Genomic DNA, 23466 nt, shown 5'->3' on the forward strand with positions numbered 1-23466 from the left:
ATTTCAACCACCATTGACTCGCGCTAGCTTAGCCACTCCGGAGCCCTGAAACTAACAAATAACTGTCAAACTGCACAGAATTTGTTCAAATCATTTCCAACGACTAATTAAACCCCGGCTAACTCAAAGATTAAGCCTAATGTAAAAAATTCTGAACTTCCCCTTTAAAATAAAGACCTTTGAATATGGCCCTTAAAATGTTGTCTATAAAAGTTTTAGAGCAATAAAACAAACAACACAAATGAATAAAATGAACAGGAATCCTTCAAAGTATTTCATAATGGGTCCAAATTATTTTTCAAACAGATCATGTGACTATAGAACCTTAGAGACAGCCGTTTGCATTGCTTAGCCAAAACTACAGCTGAGGAGGCAAGATGGATATTTAGAATTTCTTTAAACCTAAGCTTTCAAAACCCTCAACAACAACTGAGCTTGAACCGAGGACTGAGCACGAGCAGTATCAAAAAGTCCTGGCTGTCGTGTTACCTGTTGTGCTGTAATTCCAAGTGGTGCTTGAATTGGATGCTTATAGCGGTGGACAGTCTTTTTGAGCCAGCACAGTTTGCAGCGCACGGAGATATTTTTGTTATCTTTACTGGACAAAAATGTGAAGTAATGGCTGTGTTTCCAGTGTGCAAATGCAGCCGTTTGTAGTATATCTCCTGCCTATTTCATTGCATCCTGGCGAGGTAGTAAGGCTATGTTGTTTTGGCCGCAAACTCCCAGCGCTCACGCATCATGGTAATATACGTGACCCTTTTTGTTCCATCCCTGATTAAAAAATGTGACATGTGTTGTCACTCCCATGACTACAGTATTCTTCATTCTACACACATTATGGGGCAATAACAAAATAGTAACGCACAGGCATCAAGGAAAGTAATTTTACTCAGATTACTGATTTAGAAAAATGAACGCGTTAGATTGTTCTTTACTGAAAGAAAGTAATCAGATTAGTTACGCATTACGATACCGCGTTATTGACAACACTGCTTTTATATTACCATTAAATACACAAGCTTGACGCTACCTTAACGGGAGCTATTTTTTCACCGGACGCTCCGGCAGTGTTCAACGCAAGCTGCAACGAACGGCAGTAACTTTGTCATACCACAAAATATGAAAACGAAAACCATTACTCACTAAATTCAATATGCTGGCAAATGCATTCATCTAAAAACAATTGGGAGTGATACTTTACCTCCTCCAGCGAATGTGAATTTGTGCTTAGTACAAGATCATCTGTCGCAATTAGCGATCTTTGACGCTCTTTTTTTTTTTTCCTCCCCGCATACAAACTTGTTTCTCTCTCAGCGGCTGTGATTAACCTCAATGAAGTTGCTGTCCTAGCTAAGCCTTGCCTATCATTCGTCTTTGTAAGTTTTTAGTAACTTTGTGTATTGAATTTGAAAGGAAAATGTGTGTTTTGTTTTTGATGAACTTTTTCATGAAGCTAAACTGTTGAAACACATGTGGAAAAATACGAGTGTACAACGTTTTAAATGTATTCATTTGGTATATTTCAGTTACCACCATTTGAGAGATCAATAAATTGAAGAATTTACGCCTTGCGTTTGGAGTGTTTGTTTTTGGGTTTGCTGGAATAGCGTCACTGACACACGCAGCATCAAACAGGGGAAGGGGTAAGCGCTGCCGCGTCAAGCTAATTCTGGCTGCATTTTCGACACATGAAAAATAACGAATATGTACTACTGTATGACGGAAAATTTTAGTGGTTTTGTAACCGCGACGTTTTCATAGCATGGTAATCCGTGAAGGTAACTGGCACATGCCTACAAACGACCCCCCCCCTTTAAAAATTTTTCTCCTCGGATCTACACGATTCACGTAGGTCATCCTTTTTGACTTCAAAACGGCGAATTTCGCCGAAAGGTGAGAGATTCTCATGCCTGAATAAAGGACTACTTAGGTTTGATCATTGATAGGCATGTAAAAAGCTCTCCTCGTGCTCATTAGCAGTTAGCTGTTAGCACGTTAGCTGCACAACAACTCCAGCCACCCTCCTCCCGGGAACGAACTGCAAATTGCTCTCCGCCAGGCGGTTTGCCGATCCGCAAAGACATTCGACAACCGGGTCGTCATGTCAAATAATCCAGGCTAGTTACGTGTGATTTTCCACTTCGAAGACTTTGAAACATCCCTCGGTTCGGGTTAGCATGTCGGCTAGCTGTCACTCCTTCTGGTTTGTTTACATTCTCCGAAGCCGGGGAAGGGAAATGACATATGTCCGATTTAGGTGTCATAAAATATCGTTCGGGAGGTGCGACAGTAAAGGTGAAGTCGACAGTTTTGACCATTATGGAGTAATTTTGCCATGTCGTCTTGAATAAATGGATTTTTATTATTTCATATTCCATTTAGCACAAGATTGTTATTTGTCATGACCATGCCATTTATTTAGCAATTGGGGAAAATACTTGGATAAAAAGAATATCCTGTAAAAATATGGAAGTAAATGGACAGAAACAATGACATTTTGCCGCTCTCTTCGTCGCGTTTTCCTCGTTGTGAATAGTTCCCCCTCGACGGGCTGACTGGTCCTTCTCAAGCCATTTATATAGCTATTGGGGAAAAATACTTGGATAAAAAGAATATCCTGTAAAAATATTGGAGTAGAGAGACTGAAACAATGACATTTTGCGGCTCTCTTCGTCGCGTTTTCCTCGTTCTGAACAATTCCCCCTCAATGGGCTGAATTGTAAAACCGATGAGCCCAGTCTACCGCTGACGTCATCCACCTGTTGGGGACGCTAAAGCCCTATAATGATAGGCGTGGCTAACCCGCAGATTAAAAGACTAATTTCTTGTCATCTGCGCTTTGCTAAATTGTTGTATATAGTCGAATCGTCTCAAAATATGATTCTAATTCACATAATAATGCCATTTAAGACTTTTTTTCTGGTGTCATATGCTCTTTAAGTAAAAAACAACATTGATACCGCACAGAAACACAGAATAAATAAAATGTGTTTAAAAAATAATAATAATAAAATTGCACTTAATAACTTAAGCATTTAGGCAAATGAAAACTTTTCCCGTCATAGCCTCTGTAGTGGTGTTCCATAGGGATGCAACGATACAGTTAAGTCACGGTTTGGTACGATTTTTGATACGGGGGACACGATTTTCGATCTGATTCAATACATTTAATGCTCTGTAAAAAAAATAATCATATTTTTTGTTTCGTTTTTTTGTTTTTTTGTTTTTTTTTTGCTAACGAGCAAAAATTAAATTGCCATCATATAAACATGCATTTTAGTGTATAATATTTATGAGCTTACTTCTTACTGATCTGAAAAAATTTTGTATAAAAGTGCTGAGAACAATCTTTACTGTTTGTAAAGTGAGGCGGGGCACACTGTTGATTGCTACAGCTCACTTAGCAGCTAGGTTTACTACATGAGCAAAACATCCTATTTGTGGTCCGAATCCATCTGTGTCACGTACTGAATTAACAATATTTGCAACATTATCTATAGTCACTGGTATGGATTGATTTGGCCTTCTTAACTTCCATTGAGTCATGACAGTTTAGAATTCATCGATGTAGTATATGGACTACATGTCCCATAATCACTCTGGGCTCACGTAGCCAATGGCATGGGACGTAGCACATCTAGTTTGCCATTTCATGATATCTAGTGTGTGCGCGCATTAAAAAAGTTAGCAAGCCCGCTCAAGTCACGTCTGCTCATTACTACACAACACCAGCATATGTCTAGGGCTGTCCCAAACGACTAATTTCCTCCCGATTAGTCAGCCGACTATTTTTACGATTAGTCGACTAATCTTTTTATTTATTTTTTTTTTTTTTAACTACTGTAAAAATGAAATTTTTGTTGACGTTTATTAATTCACAAAAAAAAAAATTGGAACACCTAAATTCTTTATTAACGTATAAATAAATAACATAAATTCCAATAATAAATCACAAACAATGAGGTCAAATGCTGCTGGCATTAACTAGTGCAAAAAATGTAAACGGAAACACTGTGACTTCACCTCTTTAACAGGAGTCAAAACAATTCTTACTCTTTTTGTGGTATGTCATTGTCCATATATTTCTAAATGTTCAAATGAATTGCAATGTCCCGGACAACCATTTTCAGAATACTTTGTGTGAGTTCAGGTGCTTTTTCTGGTGTGCATTCCACATTTTTGGGGGATGGGAAAAACTTAAACTTTTGTTTGTTTTAACCTGAAAATAAATAGAGGGCACACTGAAATATTACCACAATTATTTTGAATGAAAGGCACACATACCCACAGTAACAAAAAAAAATAATAATATTAATTTTATAGCATACTACTATATGTAAAACTTTATATTAAATAACATCATTGCAGTAATGGCTTACAGTAAGCAGGCCAGTGGTGTTTCCATATATATTTTTATTATATTATATATATACAGGATATATGTATATATTTTCCCCAAGTGGGAGCTTCCATGATCCTAATAAATTTAATAATAATTTTTAAAAAATATATAATTGTATTAATTATTTTATTAAATAAAAATGCACGTTGATACGAAGCACATAAAGGCAAGTTCCATTTAAAAGAGTTGTATGGACTTACAATCCGCTAGCTTGTTGTTTCTTGTTGTCTTCAAAAATTACACTTGCGTGACGGCGCTTCAAGTGTTCGTTCATAGCCGACGTGTTACCGTGGTATGCAAGCTCAGCTTAGCAAAGAGTACACAAAGCGGCACCCTCCATATCTTCCTTGAAATAATTCCAGGCTCTGGCTATTCTGGTCTGCTTTTTTGACTTTATGCCGCTTTCACGTGTTACCAACTCTGCCCTTTTTGGAAACTGGCGGTGTTTTTTACTCCTTACCGGCAATTCACTTGGCTCGTTGTCGTCGGTTCGTCTGGGTTCGTCCGATTTCCTCCTCAGGAAGGCAGCGGCGTGCATAAAAACACCGAGAGGCGTCGGATGGCTCTTTATGGATACTTTTATTGACCAAAACAAAAACGTGGGGTATGAAGCCACCCAACTCGGCGCTACCCGCGCACTTTTCCAACTCACCGATCTCGCTCCCTTTCTCTCGCTCGCTCGCCCACTTTCTTCCTCTTTGCTCAATCTGACAACGCTGGTCACATTGAAATAACAGCGGCACCCTTGGGGGTGCCAGTAACAACCGCTTGTATCGCGAGCGCCCGCCATTCATTTATCCGCATGTAAATTTTTTTTTTTAACCCGTCATTACCCGTCAACGGTATGTTTTGCCCGTCGAAGTATTTACGTCATCGATGACGTTGACAACGTCGACTAGTCGGGACAGCTCTACATATGTCAATCGACTTTCATAAACAGGACGAGTTTGAAGCAGCTGTTCGTTGTCAAAGCGAGGTTGTTTGTAGCAGCCAAGTCGCTAACAATGTTTTGGCAGACTTCGTTGTAAATATCTGGCGTTGTGCCGAAAAATAGCCGCCCCGCGTGAAATGTCACTCCTGACGGGAGCGCCCACATATCAACAACACCGGCGCGCCATAGATGGTCCACAGTCACTCAGGAGGACTGACGCGGCCGGTATACGTTGAACAATAGGATACAATGGGAACGATTGGCTCCGGCGCTAGTTTTTGCCGGACCTGGAACGAAGATGCATTTTGCGCAGTTGGTAACGAGGAATCCGAACTTTTAACAGCACTTCTGCCGCACGCGCGCAGGCACGTGCACGCGAGGCGATAAATCGCAGCGGAAAAATTACCGCCTTCATTTTTATGTATCGCGTGATAAATGGAATTATTGCATATTGCGACAGGCTTACTGCGCTCATCTGCACATGACTGAGAAGTTTCTACCTACTCCTTCCTACCTTCCTACTGCAACTCCGCCTGACGACGTAAAACCCGAATGGGGAAATAGAACGGAGTCGGTGATGACTTTCCCACTTTATTGTGGCAACAATGGAAAATAATTAAAAAAATAACAGCGGCAACCACAACATGTGACTGCTAACTACGCTCTCACGCCGTTCTCCCTCCCTCCTTGTTTGCTTCCTGCTACGTCACCACTCTGCAGTTTGATGGCCCCTTCAAGGTCCCGCACAGTTACGGACATTACAATATTTATATATAATAAATGCGACATTAGATAATTTCTCGCGGCACACCTGACGATCTCTCATGGCACACCGGTTGAAAAACACTGTATTAATGGGTCTATCGTATTCTTCGTCGAATACTCAATAAGAAAAATATAACATAACTCAGCAAGGTTCCTTGGGTATGCGTTCATTCCCATAGCAACCAGTCAGGTACTTCTTGTTATTGTCCTACGTCACGCGCTGCGTATTCTGGGACCGAGAATAGGCGTAAGGTGCACATTTCAAGCAGAGTGCAGCGACCTGTTAATCTGTGTGCGTCCATGAACGAATGTAAGTATTTCCTCTATATGTCATAAAGTTCTGATGATAAGTTAGAGCCGTTATCAGCGCAACCCTTTTGTGTTTTTACTGTTATGTGCGTATGTGTCATCGCTGCGTCGAGGAGAGCATTGTTTACATTATACCGTAATTTCCCGAATATAAGGGGCACCCTTGTATAATGCGCACCCCAAATTTACTTGTAAAATCTAGGCAAAATTATTGTACCCGTTTATAACGCGCACCCTAATTTTAGCACCCAAAAAAATAGAAGAACACAAGAAAACAGAGCTCGTGTACAGATACAGAAATGTCATTTTACTGACTGGTGAAACACAGCACAAGCATAGCATATTGGTAGTTCAAAACATTACCATAAACTGACAATATTTACGGTAATAATATGATTTGACAACTTCTCCAACTTACCAGACTCTAGAAGAAAACAAAACATATGTGACTTTTCTTTTAAAGGCTGCTGTATAACTTTCTCGTTTCATCATGATGAATAAATGTTTCTTCCATGGATTGATACGGTAAAATGAAAGTGAGAACGTAAGTCGGAAATCCGAGAGAGCTCATCGCTGTCAACACGACAGTAACAATAGGAACTATTGTTATTTGGGTTTGAGTTTCCCGAGGGATAGATATAGTTGACGGACACACACAGGAAGTCTGTGTTGTTACGTTTGTTATGGCCCGAGTTGCGTAGCTGCAATAAACGTTGACTCAAATGAGTTCAAGAAACAATTCTGTGCTCAGGCATGAAAATGGGTCAGGGGTTAAAAGGTGAGAAGGGTGTGGAGGAAATATGTTCCGGTACACTGTACAACCCAACAAAATATTGAGCTCTGTCAAACCACACTGTGTTTCAGCAGGGCCGTGCAGAGACCGGTGGAGGGGCGGGTGCTCGTAGATCAAAAGTGGCACATGAACAAGTATTCAATACACCTTAAAACAACATAACTTCAATTTTAACCAGCTTTAGATAATAATTGGCTGCAACTGTGACATACTTTAATTGGGAGGGGGCAACAGTCAATAGAAATCAACATTGTCATCAACACTTTCTGGCTGTGACTCAGTCAGTCTGCCTCTTTTCTTCCTTCAACCTCTGCATCAAAACTTCCTTCTTCAACTTGTTCATCTCAGAACAAACCACATCAGATGGTCACTGAGCCACCAACAGCACAATTTTCTCTAAATCATTATTTCATTATTTTCCATACTTAACAACTCTAGCACCTAATAATTAATAAAGCAATGACATAAAATCTTATAGAAAAATAACATTGTAATTGTGTTTATAATTGTATTTTATACCCAAATATCCTTGCAAACTTATTCTTACCAAGTGTGCTTTTCACCCAGCTGATGAGGTATCCACTGCCTTTAGCAGCCTCATCCAACTCCTTTTTTAATCCCTCAATCTCCTTTCCTCACGAGGCATGTCTAAATCATGAAATAGAAATCTTATTTTTTTTTTTTTTTTTTTTTTTAAATCAGACTCCCCGGTGGCTTTTACTTCAATTAAAAAAAAATTAAAAAATGTTTTTGATTGCAAAAATAAATTTGAGACAAAAAAAGCATTTTAAAACCATTTTTCTTGATTGAAACAACTTTTTCCATTGAAGTAATGTTGTTTTACGTTTGGGCCACATTTTGGCTAGGACATTTGTGTCTTTATTATTCAATCAAAAAATAAGTTGCTTCAAACTTTTTTTTTTTTAATTCACCTAAAAAAAATTTCAATCATTGAATAAGTTTGCGCATGCGTCTATCATCGTTTAACAAAGTGAGCAGCTTGAGAATGTTTGAGTAGACTCACTATGAAACATTTAATAAAGCCAAGCATTTTCTTACTACTTTATTCTTGTTTAAAAATAATTCAGTGGGGCAGTAACATGTTTAAACCTGATCATAATTCTTACATTTTGAAGTGCTTACAAACCATTTATAAATGATAGTTTGGGGGGAAAAAGTGAAAAAACATATATATCTTTTTTCCCAATGTAAAATCTGAATAAATACATTGAACACGCCCCCCAAAAATGGGGGGGCTACTTCGCGGTTTTCACTTATTACGGCAGGTTCTGGTCCCCATTAACCGCGAAAAACGAGGGATCACTCCCAAGAATCATTCCCAACACTTGTCGGGCCGGTGTTGTGCCGACACCGGCCATCAGCTCAAGTCCCAGCCGAAAATAACGCGTCTCAGGCGGACGATGTGAGCGATGCGAGGCGCCCCCCTCCATCTGACAGCATGCTGCTTAATTTGACTCAACAATGTGTTTCTTCGTTTATATTACCGCTAAATACACACGCTTGACACCAATTTAACGGGAGCTATTTTTTCATGGGAGATTTGGCTAGCTCTGGCAGTGTTCAACGCAAGCTGCAACAAATGGCAGTAACTTTATTATATCGCAAAATATGAAAACGTTTAAAACCATTACTCACCAAATTCACTATGCTGGCAAATACAGGCAAGTGTGTATGCTGCGCTCTGGTCTGCCCCGGTGTGGATAATGCCTGCTTTTTCGTAGCTTTGCAATGCAACCAAAGGCTCTCCAAGCACTCCATGTACACGAAAGGAGTGCGCGTGATTGGAATAATGGAACGCAGTTTGGGCCGATGATTAGTTCTCGTCAGCGAAGCATCTAGAAGGATTTGCTGACTGTCCAAGTGTCACTTTTTTAAGGGACCGATTTCTGAAGTGCTCAGTTTACGTACTAAGTTAATCACATGATGATAATAATAATAATTAAATAAAATATCCCGAACATAAAACAATGAATTTCTCCTCGGATCTACGCAATTCACGTAGGTCGCCCTTTTTGACTTCAAAACGGCGAATTTCGCCGAAAGGTGAGAGATTTTCATGCCTGTGTGCTTTATGAAGAGTGAAAAAAGCGGAATTTAACAAAGACAAAATCATTCGGCCGATAAGAGTGAACTATTACAGAAATAAAATGGTGACGTCACGTACCGTAATGGTCCGCAACGGATCGCCGCATACGTTTCTTCAACACACAGGCATGAAAATGGGTCAGGGGTTAAAAAGGTGAGAAAGGTGTGGAGGAAATATGTTTCGGCGTTCTGCCAAAATGTCCTCCATTAGCGAAACGTCCTACATGAGGCGAATTTGACTATTTTAATTTTTCACATGAGGCTTAAGATTCGAGTTAGTGGGGATTTAATTAGTTGAAGGAGTTGATTTCAACCACCATTGACTCGCGCTAGCTCAGCCACTCCGGAGCCCTGAAACTAACAAATAACTGGCAAACTGCACAGAATTTGTTCAAATCAACTCCAACGACTAATTAAACCCCGGCTAACTCAAAGATTAAGCCTAATGTAAAAAATTCTGAACATCCCCTTTAAAATAAAGACCAGTGAATATGGCCATTAAAATGTTGTCTATAAAAGTTTTAGAGCAATAAAACAACAAAAATGAATGAAATGAACAAGAATCCTTCAAAGTATTTCATAATGGGTCCAAATTATTTTTCGAACAGATCATGTGACCTTAGAGACAGCCGTTTGCATTGCTTAGCCAAAACTACAGCTGAGGAGGCAAGATGGATATTTAGAATTTTGTTAAACCTATGCTTTCAAAACCTTCAACAACAACTGAGCTGTAACCAAGGATTGAACACGAGCAGTATCAAAAAGTCCTGGCTGTCGTGTTACGTGTTGTGCTGTAATTACAAGTGGTGCTTGAATTGGATGCTTATAGCGGTCGACAGTCTTTTTGAGGCAGCGCAAAGTTCGCAGCGCACGGAGATGTTTTGTCATATTTACTGGACAAAAATGTGAAGTAATGGCTGTGTTTCCAGTGTGCAAATGCAGCCGTTTTTAGTATATCTCCTGCCTATTTCATTGCATCCTGGCGAGGTAGCAAGGCTATGTTGTTTTGGCCGCGAACTCCCAGCGCTCACGGCTCACGCATAATGGTAATACACGTGACCCGTTTTTTCCCCATCCCCGATTAGAAAATGTGACACGTGATGTCACTCCCATGACTACAGTATTCTTCATTCTACATACATTGGGGGGCAACAACAAAATAGTAACGCACAGGCATCAAGGAAAGTAACTTTAATCAGATTACTGATTTAGAAAAATGAACGCCTTAGATTGCTCTTTACTGAAAGAAAGTAATCAGATTACAGTTACGCATTGCTCACATAACGTGTAACTGACAGCACTGCTTTTATATTAATGTTAAATACACAAGCTTGACGCTAACTTAACGGGAGCTAGTTATTCACTGGAGATTTGGCTAGCTCTGGCAGTGTTCAACGCAAGCTGCAACGAACGGCAGTAACTTTGTCATACTGCAAAATATGAAAACGTTTAAAACCATTACTTACCAAATTCAGTATGCTGGCAAATGCATTCATCTAAAAAAAAATTGGGAGTGAGACCTCATCTCGTCCAGCGAACGTGAATTTGTGCTTAGGACAAGATCATCTGTCGCAATCAGCGATCTTTGACGCTCTCTCCCCCCCCCCCCTGCATACAAACTTGTTTCTCTCTCAGCGGCTGTGATTAACCTCAATGAAGTTGCTCTCCTAGCTAAGCCTTGCCTATCATTCGTCTTTGTAAGTTTTTAGTAACTTTGTGTATTGAATTTGAAAGGAAAATGTGCGTTTTGTTTTTGGCGAACTTTTTCAAGAAGCTAAACTGTTGAAGCTACTCACACGTGGAAAAATACGATTGTACGTTTTAAATGTAATCATTTGGTATATTTCCGTTACCACGATTTGAGAGATCAATAAATTGAAGAATTTACGCCTTGTGTTTCGAGTGTTTATTTTTGGGTTTGCTGGAATTGCGTCACTGACACACGCAGCATCAAACAGGGGAAGGGGTAAGCGCTGCCGCGCCAAGCCACTTCTGGCTGCATTTTTGGGACATGAAAAATAACGAATACGTACTACTCTATGACGGAAAATTTTAGTGGTTTTGTAACCGCGACGTTTTCATAGCATGGTAAACCGTGAAGGTAACCGGCACATGCCTACACCCGACCCCCCCCATCCCCCTTAAAAAGTTTCTCCTCGGATCTACACGATTCACGTAAGTCATCCTTTTTGACTACAAAACGGCGAATATCGCCGAAAGGTGAGAGATTTTCATGCCTGAACACAACGTGGCCGTGTCAAAAAAAAACAAAAAAATCGTTTATATATATATATATATATATATATATATATATTTCTTTCTTTCTCCATCCATGTACCCGTTTATAATGCGCACCATGATTTTACAAGTTGATTTTGGGGAAAAGTGCGCGTTATATTCGGGAAATTACGGTATTCGCGTTGCACATTTGTGTTAAGAGGAAATGTGTTATTTTAGCATCTTAAGATGATGTTGTACATCCATATGAGTGTACAGTGCTTAGTTTTCACCACTTCTATGCCAAGATGACCGCATGTGCACGCAGCTTGCTTCCGGGTTATGCGCGTGCACTCGCGCCCCCCCTACCTTTGTGTTCATTATACTGCGCGAGTCATGTATGTGTCATTGATTGCTTTACAGTCAATTTGCATTGTTTATTGCATCAGCACTAATTTTCTATCCTTTCAGAACCACATATATACCCACACATTCCAGTCTTCTTCTACATACATACAAATACATCAATATCTTTCCACGCATGCTCTCATCTGCTCATTGAGTGATTGTAATATCAAGTGCCATTGCCTGTATATAGTTGTGCCTGTTGCCAAGTTGGATTAAACGTGCCAAAGGCCAACTGTACTCTCCGCTCCTTGTGTTCTAACCGACACCCTTATTGAATCCAGAACCTCATACAGTCCATTAGTCCAAATTAGAATCGATAAGCGAATCGATAAAGAATCGAATCGTTAAGCAATATCGATAATGGAATCGGAATCGTAAAAATCTTGTCAATTCTCATCCCTAGTTACTATGACATTTTTGCACAGTGGCCATAGCAATATTTACAATGTTGTACATTGTTCAAGTCATACAAGCAGTTTTAAATTATACTTGAATGCTTATTGTTTAAAAAATATTTATATACACTTAACGTTTACATAATGTACAATTGTTAAATATGTTAAATAATATAAATAATATGTTAAAAAAGCTGATAAATAAATCAATGAGAAATGGTTAATTTGTATTTCATGCATTTATTCAGATTTTCAAATTATATAACAGTCCGCTTGGGCGAATTTATCGTCATTTATCATTATCGAGGTAAATCTGCTCAATTTACCCCGATATGTACTAAAGGCCATATCGACCAGTGCCTAGCTGCGCTGCTCCTTCACTCTCCTCACCAGAGTTTAGGATGCCTCTCAAGCTAATCTGCGTTCCATGTTGCTTGTTTGGAAACATGGTAAGATTTGTTTTCTTATCTAATATGCAATGCCGCTTTAGCCTTTAAAGGTCTGTGCCGAGTGATCATCAGACGCGAAATGTAACCTGTCGCGTTAGCGTAGCATTCACGCTAGCATTAGCTTCAGAAGAGCGAGCGTCCGCTTACAACACTGGCCAATTTAAAGCAGAGCCACTTGGCTTTTCTAGTAAAAAAAACAGACTTCCCAGTATTAAACACCCCGACAACATCTTTTTTTTTTTTAACATACAGTTTGTTACTTCTAGGCAGGTTTAATTGAAAATAATGTACTGCTTTTCCTGCTGAGTGTGTATTATCGTCACAAAGTTACTGTTGTCCTTGTAGATCATAAGTGTCAAACTCTGGCCCGCAGGCAGAATTTGGCCCGTAGTGTAATTATATTTGGCCCACGAGGCAATTTCAAATTAATATTAGAGCTGGCCCGCCAATATTACACAGCGGCAGCACTGTAATGCCACATTCACTGCTTATACTACAAGTCCCATAATGCTCTGCTGTTGTTTTGGCACGTCAAAACAACGCGACAGAAGCAGACACGCTCCCCTCCTCTGTGTCAGTCGCGTCTACGGTAGCGGTCATGAATGTATTAAGAAAGTAGTGATCCGTCTTCGTGCACACTCCTTCGGCTAAAACTCCGTATCCCCCTTCCTTTTCCCCGGATCACACTGCGACTGCAAACTACAGCTGTCGCTGTGTTACCCTTCCAAGAAATGGCGAAAAGAAAAGCAGAAAATAGAACTTTTTTTGGGACAGGTAGGAGATGGAATATCTGTTCACAGACCTTTTTGTCTTGTTTGTGGAGCCAAAATGTCAGTAACCAAGGAGTACAATATTAAACAACACTATAAAAACAAAACACCAGGAAAAATATAAGGACATGGACATGACGGAAAGGAGCCAGAGGGTAAAGGAAATGAAAAGAGCTTTGTTGTCACGACAGAAAATGTTCACAAAAGCCACAACACAAAGTGAGGCTGCTGTAAAGGCAAGTTATATGGTGGCAGAGGAAATTGCCAATCAGCCCAACCCTTTAATGAGGAACAGTTTGTAAAAAAGATGCATGATGAAGGTTTGTGACCAAGTGTGCCCAGAGAAGAAGCAAGCCTATGCAAACGTAAGCCTGAGCAGAAACACAATAGCTGAGCGCACATGTGAGCTTGCCACCAATGGTTGATTTATTCATAGTTATGTTTTTTTATTTTCAAATTTATTAGCCAGTGCAAGAAGCTAATTTTGACATTTATCTCAGAAAGCTGCAAACATAAAGGAGGCATTAAATTTTCATTTATTATGCAATTGATATGTTTTTTTTAAATTATTATTATTGCTACTAGTGTTATTATTAGTAGTGTTATTAGCAACTTGATTTTGCACGGCTGTGTTTTTAAGTTATATAAGCCTTTTGCTTGTTCAATATTCATTGTTAAATCAAAACTTGTTTGGTTCCATATTTAAAAAGTTCATTTGTTCAACCTTGTTCAATTGGTTCAATTTAACATTTTGGCCCACTGTGAATGAGTTTGACACCCTTGTTGTGGATGACTCAATATATGCTCGGTTGTCTATGTGCATTAGAAATTGATGAAAACCTTTATTTTTGGACTAAAACTAAATTTTACAGACGTAAACATTTTGAGTAACTGTCGACTAAAACTACATTAAATTTGGATTACATTTAATCAACTAAAACTAGATGAAGACGAACATATTTAAAATGACTAAAACTACTAAGTATTTTCGTCCAAAAGACTAAGACAAAAATTAAAAGGGCTGCCAAAAACAAGACGGGACAACTCACAACTCAAATTCTGATAGACGTACCTAAAATCTCCTGAGGCACTGAAAGCCCTGAAGCCACCGTGGGATAGATAGCCTTTTGCTGGCCTGAAAAAGCCACCACGTGAAGGTTGCCTCAGAGAAGACATTGGCCTTTCTAAATGCGGAAAGAGAGATATTCTGATCAAAAAACAAACAAATTTATACCAAGTAGGCAATTTTTTTGTGGCAAATCTCTAATCCACATTAAAACAAGTATAAAATCGAATATACAGTATAGTGTACTGGTATGGCCTACCATGAAACATGTAAGGGTTGGAAGCTTTGCGTCTCATCCTGCAGTTAACAATTTGTGAGCCTCCCGACTTCTTGGAACTCTTCTGTCGCGCCACCAGCTGGGCAATGTGTGCCGTCTCACTGCATACTGCAGCAAAGCATCTCAACTATAAGGACAATTCAAAGTGACACACATCTTTAGTGGAACACTTTCCCTTTTTTGTATGTCACTCCACAGCAGTACTTCTCTAATAACGGGGCGCGCAGAGCGATTCCGGGGGTGGCACATGACTTCGGTGAAGATACTTTTTGACGTATGAGAATAAATAATTGCACATCCACTCAGTGGCGCTCCCTTTTTCAGAGTGCAGTATTTTTGAACCAAAAGAGCACACAGCAAAGCACACTGGAGATATGAAGAGCTAAGATGAGGAAATATGACGAAGTGTATCTAGCGTTTGGCTTTTAATACAGTGAGAAATGAGGAATGACCAATCGGTTTACTGTGTCTAAAAATATTTGCAGCGGACAGTTGGAAGCCAAATCAATTTAAACACTTAAAGACATTGGACCCCAATCACAATGATAAACCGTTCAGATTTTTTTCCCCCAGCGAAAACGTGGCAAATATTCCTAACAATAGTCCTGCTTTGTCAGTGTTAAACCTGCGAGTACTGTTAGCAAGTGGCATGCAAAGTTGCTCTGTGCAAAATAACCCCACACCGTAGCAACGGAGCCGTTACAAATGCAAAAATAAAAACTGTCCCCCTGTCCAACGACACGCTCATTTTTGGTCCATTAATTTTTTTTTTCAAACTGTTTGGCATACTGTCCTCATGAGTTGCTAATTAGAGGTGTCATGAAACACGGATTTTCCGTTAACGGATCGGATCACTTTCCACAGTTCGGAACGAAAGTGGTCCACGGATTGGTGGGTGGGTGTCGTTATTTGTGTTCACGTGACGGCCGCATAGCGGCTGGAGGCAAGGCAAAGGCTGCTAATACTAAACAAACGCTTATCGCCACGGCATTTCAGCAGCCCTTTAAGGCAGAATCTGCCCGGGCAAAAGAAATTACAGAAGCGATGGCGATTGGGATGTTTGTTGCTGCATATTTGAGGCAATATTTGGTTGTACAAAACAAAGGATTTAGACATGTGACGAATATGATTGAGCCATGCTATCATATCCCGTCGCGCAACCACTTCAGTGAAGAAATCGTGCCGCGTCCTTACGAAAATGAAAAGAAAGAAATTGTGAATGAGTTATTCCTTACGTTGCGCATAGACTACATAATGGTATTGACGGGTCAGCTCGGTCATGCACTGTGCCTTGCATTCAAGTAGGGGGACGCCTAAATCAAGAGGAGCTATTCACAAACACACACGCAGGGATCTAACGCCAAATTTCTGTAAAAAACCTGTACCGCATACAAACAGGAATGATTGCCTCTGGAGTGCTTTGTCCGAGGATTCAGGGTAATTATTATATTTTTCGTACCATGCATACATTTTGAAACGTGAAAAAAAATCGATGGGAGGAATTAGCCGCAATTGCAATGGCATCATAATTTGTAATGCTTCTGTAAAATAAATGCTGACTGCACGTTTTTTTTTTGTTTCTTGTTTTTTGTTTTTTTGCTTTTAACCAAGAATAAAGACCATTTTACATCCATATCTATAAAGAACTCAGCGATTTAAGCATTTATTCAGAAGAATTTTCACCAGAAAAGCTCTGTTTACATAAGGCGGCAGCTAGCTACATTTACTAATAGACTAGCGTTGTACTTCGACTAGAGCTGAAACGAATAATGGAGCAACTCGAGTTTAAAAAATGATAATTAATAATTAATGATGAGTAAATTAATTCACCTCAAGGAATCGTTTAATTCTGCCAGCTCTAAGCATCACGTTTTGCCCGAACTACTTTTAATGCAGGAAAACGCGCTGCCGTCACGTGCGTAGAGGAAGAACCAAAAAAAAAAAAATTTTTTTAATTAAATTAAAAAAAACAAAAAAAACTTACTGCAGCAGACAGCCGCTAAAAACAAAAAAAACTTACTGCAGCAGACAGCCGCTACAAACTACGCCGACAAAGGCTAGGTTTCTATTGATTATGACTACTGTCGATGCGTGGCTAACGTGTCTTACATACAGGTTTTATTTAATCTGTGAAAACATAACGCTATAGAGTGATGAAGTTGTAAAATAAAAACTTAATAAAGCTAACTGTCAATTTTAGCTCAGTAGTCATTGCTGGTTAAAACACCAAGTAGCACTGGTCCCTTATGTGCTCCAATACAGCAGTATCATACATTTGTTTTGAACACTGCAAAAACTCAAAATCCTATCAGGACTTACAGTTTAGACCAGGGGTCGGGAACCTTTTTGGCTGAGAGAGCCATAAACACCACATTTTTTAAAATTCCGTGAGAGCCATACAATATGTTTAAAACTAAAAATACGAGTGAAGTGTGCATTTTATGTAATTTCAACATTTTTAAAGTTCAATAAGTCTCTGGATTATTTTTAATAACATTGTTATGCTGTTGCTAATCAATGATGAGTATTTCTTACCATTAATGCGACTTCTGGTGCTGCATGGTGTTGCTGATGGCTTTGCAGTCTGGTTGATACTTGAAGTTAAGCGTCATGCAGGCATTGAGAAACTTAGGATACGTCTCTTTTCATGTTCACGAAGAAACGACATGAATCTTCCGTTTTTTCCAACCATACACGGAGCACCATCAGTGCACACCGAAAGAAGTTTGTCCATTGGGATTTTTTCTTTAGCGAACTCAATGAAGGACTCGAATAAATCCTCCCCTCTTGTTGTCCTTTGCATAGCCAAAAGTGCCACTTCCCTCATGTAGTGTGTCACTGACAGCCAGGGGTCGCGTTAACCGAATATTTTCCGTCGTTGACCGTTTTTTTAAAACGGTGACGGAAAAAATTGACGTCCATCCGTCATTTTGACAGGTTGCAATTCACACCCCAGACCACAGGGTGGCGAGTGAGCATATTAATTAGCTATTGTCTCTCTTGATGCATGACGTCGTTGGCCTTACTCGGAAAAATGTCAAGGCAACTGAGTGTTTGTCGGCCAGACTGTTTCCCCCTGTATTTTTCAAACACCGAGAGAAAAGTCTGGGACCCAGTCCATTAACGGCCTCTCGAGTAGGTACAAAATCAATCGACAAATCAGATTTGTTTATTTGCGTGACGTGTTCTTCACGAGCAACGTCACTCTTGCGCACCGAAAGTCGTCTCTACAGCAACACGGATGGCGAACGGGAGAGCCGAAATTATGTTACAATCCGCGGTAAATTCAGTTTTAAATGAGCTAAAACACATCGACAAGAGTCATTGACAACAGTCTGTCTCGCGCTAGCCATGTTGAATAAACTCCGCTCTCCTCGTATGTTTACTTCCGCGCGCAAGTCCCTCGTCCTGCCCTCGTCGCTTTGCTAACGGCATGTCTGCCCGTCGCTGATTGGTGCATTCCTCTGTTTGCCTCTTGTTCGGACAGAATATTAATTAAAAATGAATGAAAACTAAATACTATTGAATATGTCATTATTATCATTTTAAAAATGTAAGTGACGGGTAAAAATAGATTATGACCGGATTTTTATGACACTGTCAGTCAAAATGACAGACAACGAAAAAGTCTAGCGCAACCTCAGCTCACAACATACCTTGCGATCACGCTGAACTGTGATAAATAGCTTATGTCCGTTGACTCATCCAAAGCGAGTGAAAAAAATGGAGGCGAGTTTATGTCCTTCATGCGTTGCCTCAATTTGATTCGACATCATGATGGTACTATCATGAATAGTTCTTGGTGACAGGGGCATGTCTTTTATCCGTTTAATAATCTTGTCTTTATCCGAAAAGTTGTCAAAAAATTCATTGGCAACATCAAGGATGAATGCTTTGGCGTACTCCCAATCTGTGAATGGCTTCCCGTTTCTCACAATTGCTAAAGCGCAAGCAAAGCTAGTCGAATTCCAGTCACCTTGTTTGGTCCAAACACGGAGTTGCTACAGACTAGCTTGCACTCTTGTAAGAAGCTCTTGACATTCTTGACTTTCTTCCTTTTGTCCCCCGCCGGATATTTCGATGCAAATGTAGTATGGCGTGTGTCGAAGTGCCGCTTTATATTTGACCTTTCCATTGATGCAATTTTATCATTGTATATTAGACACAGTGCTGAACCTGCTCTCTCCGCAAAGGCAAATTCCTTGTCCATTCCTGCTGAAAAGTACAATACTCCTCGTCTTTTTTTTCTTTTGGTCATCTTGTCAAAAGGGTTTCTAAAATTAGCGGGGAAAACGAAACTAAAACCGTGGGAAAATTACTGCGCACATGCGCTCATCGGCCGCTCTTTTTGACAGCAAAATAGCAGCGACCCCACTCGTTTAGTGTCTGCCTCATCCGCGTTGCCAATGCGATTGATAGACAGATAAATAGGGCTGTCAAAATTACCGCGTTAACGGGCGTTTTTTTAAATTAATCACGTTAAAATATTTGATGCAATTAACGCACATACCCCGCTCAGACATTTAAATGACAGTACAGTGAAATGCCCACTTGTTACTTGTGTTTTATGGAGTTTTGCCGCCCTCTGCTGGCGCTCCGGTGCGACTGATTTTATAGGCTTCAGCACCCATGAGCATTGTGTAAGTAATTATGGACATCAACAATGACGGGCTACAAGTTTATTTTTTGATTGAAAATTTTACAAATTTTATTAAAACGAAAACATTAAGAGGTTTTAATATAAAATTTCTATAACTTTTACTAACATTTATCTTTTAAGAACTACAAGTCTTTCTACCAATGGATCGCTTTAACAGAATGTTAATAATGTTAATGCCATCTTGTTGATTTATTGTTATAACAAATACAGTCCTTATGTACCGTATGTTGAATGTATATATCCATCTTGTGTCTTATCTTTCCATTCCAACAATAATTTACAGAAAAATATGGCATATTTTATAGATGGTTTGAATTGTGATTAATTGCGATTGGTTACGATTAATTAATTTTTAAGCTGTAATTAACTCGATTAAAAATTTTAATCATTTGACAGCCCTAAAAATAGACGCAACGACATGTTTGCCACTTTTCCACTAAAATAACTGCGAACCAGCTTTCTAGTCGCCGCGGATCGTCGCTGTTTTGCGCAATGCGCAAAAGAGTATAACGAAGCTTTATTTTTTTTTTTATTAAATATTTGTCTGCGAGCCAGATGCGGCCGTCAAAAGAGCCAGATATGGCTCGCGAGCCATAGGTTCCCGACCCCTGGTTTAGACTAAATTAAAACTTAACTAGAACTTAAAAATAGCTTGACACAAATTGAAATTCAATTGAAACACGAGGAGAAAATCACCTAACTTTTAAGTGATGTGTGATCAAGCTTAATGACATTTTTAGGTAAGAAATATATATAGTATATACTGTATTAAGGGTGTAACGGTACACAAAAATCTCGGCTCGGTACGTACCTTGGTTTTGAGGTCACGGTTCGGTTTATTTTCGGGACAGTAAGAAAACAAAATGCAAAATATAAACGTGCTAGTTTTTTATTACACACTTTTGTGCTTTCAAACAATGGGATCTTTAGCCTATACAATGCTTGAATTCTGCTCAAAAAGTAGGGGGTATTTAAAGATAATCCAACAACAATTTGCCTTTCAGACACCGCATATTGGTCAGCTTTCTTTCTGAAAGAAAAAAAGAAAAAAGTCCTGTGCTAAAGAGATAAGCATTTTAACATGTCTTTTACAACTGAAATGCCTCCAAGAATCAGTTTTTTTCTTATGAATGATTTTCAAAAGCTTTATTGGTGGATTTTCTTAAGTTAAAGCGCTACACAGAAATGAATAAATTCAACCGTATATTGCCAAATGTATCACATTTGATTAAGCCTGAACGATATATCGTTTAAACATCGCCATCGGGATGTGCGTGTGCGCGATAGTCCCATCGCAAGCACGTGCGATAGTTTTTCTTTTTTTTTTATCCACATACGCCTCACTTTCTGGTCTGCGCACAGCCTCCTACCCTCCCTCTCCCAGCCTTTTGATCCTCTCAGTCACTGCGGCACATCGATGGCTTTGATCTGGCCAAAGAAGCAGACTTCACACAGGCATCTGTCAATCATCATTTAACTTGTTAAACAGTTGCAAGGAAGCCGCGCTGGAATGAATGTGTGTACTGTGGGGACGTTGGAGACATTTAAATGCCAGAAGTGATCATGAGGAGTGTGAAATTTCTACATGTCACTTCAACGGTCACAGCTAAAGTAGATAAACAGAAGCATTTAATAAAGCCAAGCATTTATCTGCTACAGTACTTTATTCTTGTTCAAAAATGATTTGGTTCGACAGTTATGTTTAAAACTTATCATAATTATGACATTTGAAGTGCTTAAAAACCATTTATTTATATACATTTTTTAAATCACTTTGGGGGGAAAAGTGAGAAAAAAACGTCTTATATGTATCTCTTTCCAATGCTAAATCTGAATAAATACATTGGGCACAAAAAACACACACACACACACAAAACAAATAAATAAATAAAAAATGGGGGGGTGCGCTACTTCGCGGTTTTTCACTTATCGCGGCGGGTTCTGGTCCCCATTAACCGCGAAAAACAAGGGATGACTGTACACTGTGGTGATGGTGAGTCATCTAAAGTCTTTCCAAACAGCTATTTAAGTCATCTTGTGAAAATTTCTTGAAAAAAAAAATATATATATACATTTTTTTCAATATCGCAATATAATATCGCAATATATCGAAAAAAAAAACCAAAAAATCGCAGCAATAGTTTTTTTCCCAATATCGCTCAGGCCTACATTTGATACACCTAAAATTTCATGATTTTGAGACTAATTCAGAATTTTGACATTTCTTTTTGAAAAAAAAATGATGGATGCAAGTCAACACATGCATCTTCAGGTTCCATGAGAAAAAAAAAACAGGTCAACACATGCATCTTCAGGTTCCATGAGAAAAAAAAAAACAGGTTTTAGCAAGGGTTAAAGTTATTAGAGTGCTTATTACACGTATGCATTGACTTTTCTTTTTACAAATTTGAAAAAAAGGTTTCATTAAGACCTTATTTTTCAAATTTTGTGATTCTCTGATAATTGCTTCATACTGCAGGCATTAAAGGGTTAATTGTGTAAGCAGGATGTGTGTATTATTCTTATTTAATTACAGGTGCTTTAGCTCATTTCAATTTATTTTATTTAAATGGGCTATTTTATTATGTGTTTATATTTTACAAATGTGATGTAGTATTCATTTATATTGTATATTTTATGTTGTACAACTTTAGTTCCTACGTGAATATTAGTTCCTACTTGTCTTGTTGTGGTAGGAGGGTTTTGTATTGAACACAGGGCCGTGTTGGTTATTATTACAGCAGAGAAGACAGCAGTAAATCAACAAAGACAAGTCAACTGTGCCCCGATCTACCACTCAAGAGATCTGATGGGCTCAAAAAGTGGGTTACGATTGCAAATTAGTTTGAAAATCGACCGGATCCACCGTATTTTTACACGAGTGACTTCCGGTCTGCCCGATCCTAGCTACCGGTAGTAGTATTGACGCAGGAGGGTCGCGTCCCGTGTCAATTAATAAACTCTGCCGATCGTTTCGCGTGCGTCGTGTTGAGCCGCTTCTGGGACGCTTCTGGGACGCGTATAACACGCGGCCGCACTGCGACTGGTGTGCATTGGCTGATTGACTTTAACGCCCGCGGTTCACTGCGTTCTCGCGGCGGCCACGTTGTCGCGCCGTTGATGTTTACCGTCCTACCGTGTTGGTCCTCATTATAGTAGAGAAGACTGAGTAAATACAGTGGGGAAAATAAGTATTTAGTCAACCACTAATTGTGCAAGTTCTCCCACTTGAAAATATTAGGGAGGCCATTGTCAACATGGGTAAACCTCAACCATGAGAGACAATGTGGTAAAAAAAAAATAGAAAATCACATTCTTTGATTTTTAAAGAATTTATTTGCAAATCATGATGGAAAATAAGTATTTGGTCAATACCAAAAGTTCATCTCAATACTTTGTTATGTACCCTTTGTCGGCAATAACTGAGGCCAAACGTTTTCTGTAAATCTTCACAAGCTTTTCACACACTGTTGCTGGTATTTTGGCCCATTCCTCCATGCAGATCTCCTCTAGACAGTGATGTTTTGGGGCTGTCGTTAGGCAACACGGACTTTCAACTCCCTCCTCACCCCGTGGCGTCAAAATGATAACAAGAACGGTGAGCAAAAATCCCAGAACCACACGGGGGGACCAAGTGAATGACCAACAGAGAGCTGGGACCACAGTAACAAAGGCTACTATCAGTAACACAATGCGCCGCCAGGGACTCATATCCTGCACTGCCAGACGTGTCCCCCCTGCTGAAGAAAGTACACGTCCAGGCCCGCCTGCGGTTCACTAGAGCGCATTTGGATGATCCAGAAGAGGACTGGGAGAATGTGTTATGGTCAGATGAAACCAAAATAGAACTTTTTGATGGACACACAGGTTCTCGTGTTTGGAGGAAAAAGAATACTGAATTGCACCATACCCACT

The 23466-nt window shown here is 39.5% G+C and overlaps 1 protein-coding gene across 1 annotated transcript in view; it reads right to left on the reverse strand.

Moving 5' to 3' along the window:
* The window catches only part of tdrd7a (tudor domain containing 7 a), an 80023-nt gene that overhangs the window by 52945 nt on the left and 3612 nt on the right, over positions 1-23466 (reverse strand). The window contains exons 3-4 of the mRNA XM_057844551.1: positions 14874-15018; positions 14621-14732 (exon numbers count right to left, since the gene is read on the reverse strand). Of these exons, the coding sequence (XP_057700534.1) occupies positions 14621-14732; positions 14874-15018 (257 nt within the window). The remainder of the gene's footprint in view (positions 1-14620; positions 14733-14873; positions 15019-23466) is intronic.

Source organism: Corythoichthys intestinalis, chromosome 8, assembly GCF_030265065.1.
Source record: "Corythoichthys intestinalis isolate RoL2023-P3 chromosome 8, ASM3026506v1, whole genome shotgun sequence".
Classification (NCBI taxonomy): domain Eukaryota; kingdom Metazoa; phylum Chordata; class Actinopteri; order Syngnathiformes; family Syngnathidae; genus Corythoichthys; species Corythoichthys intestinalis.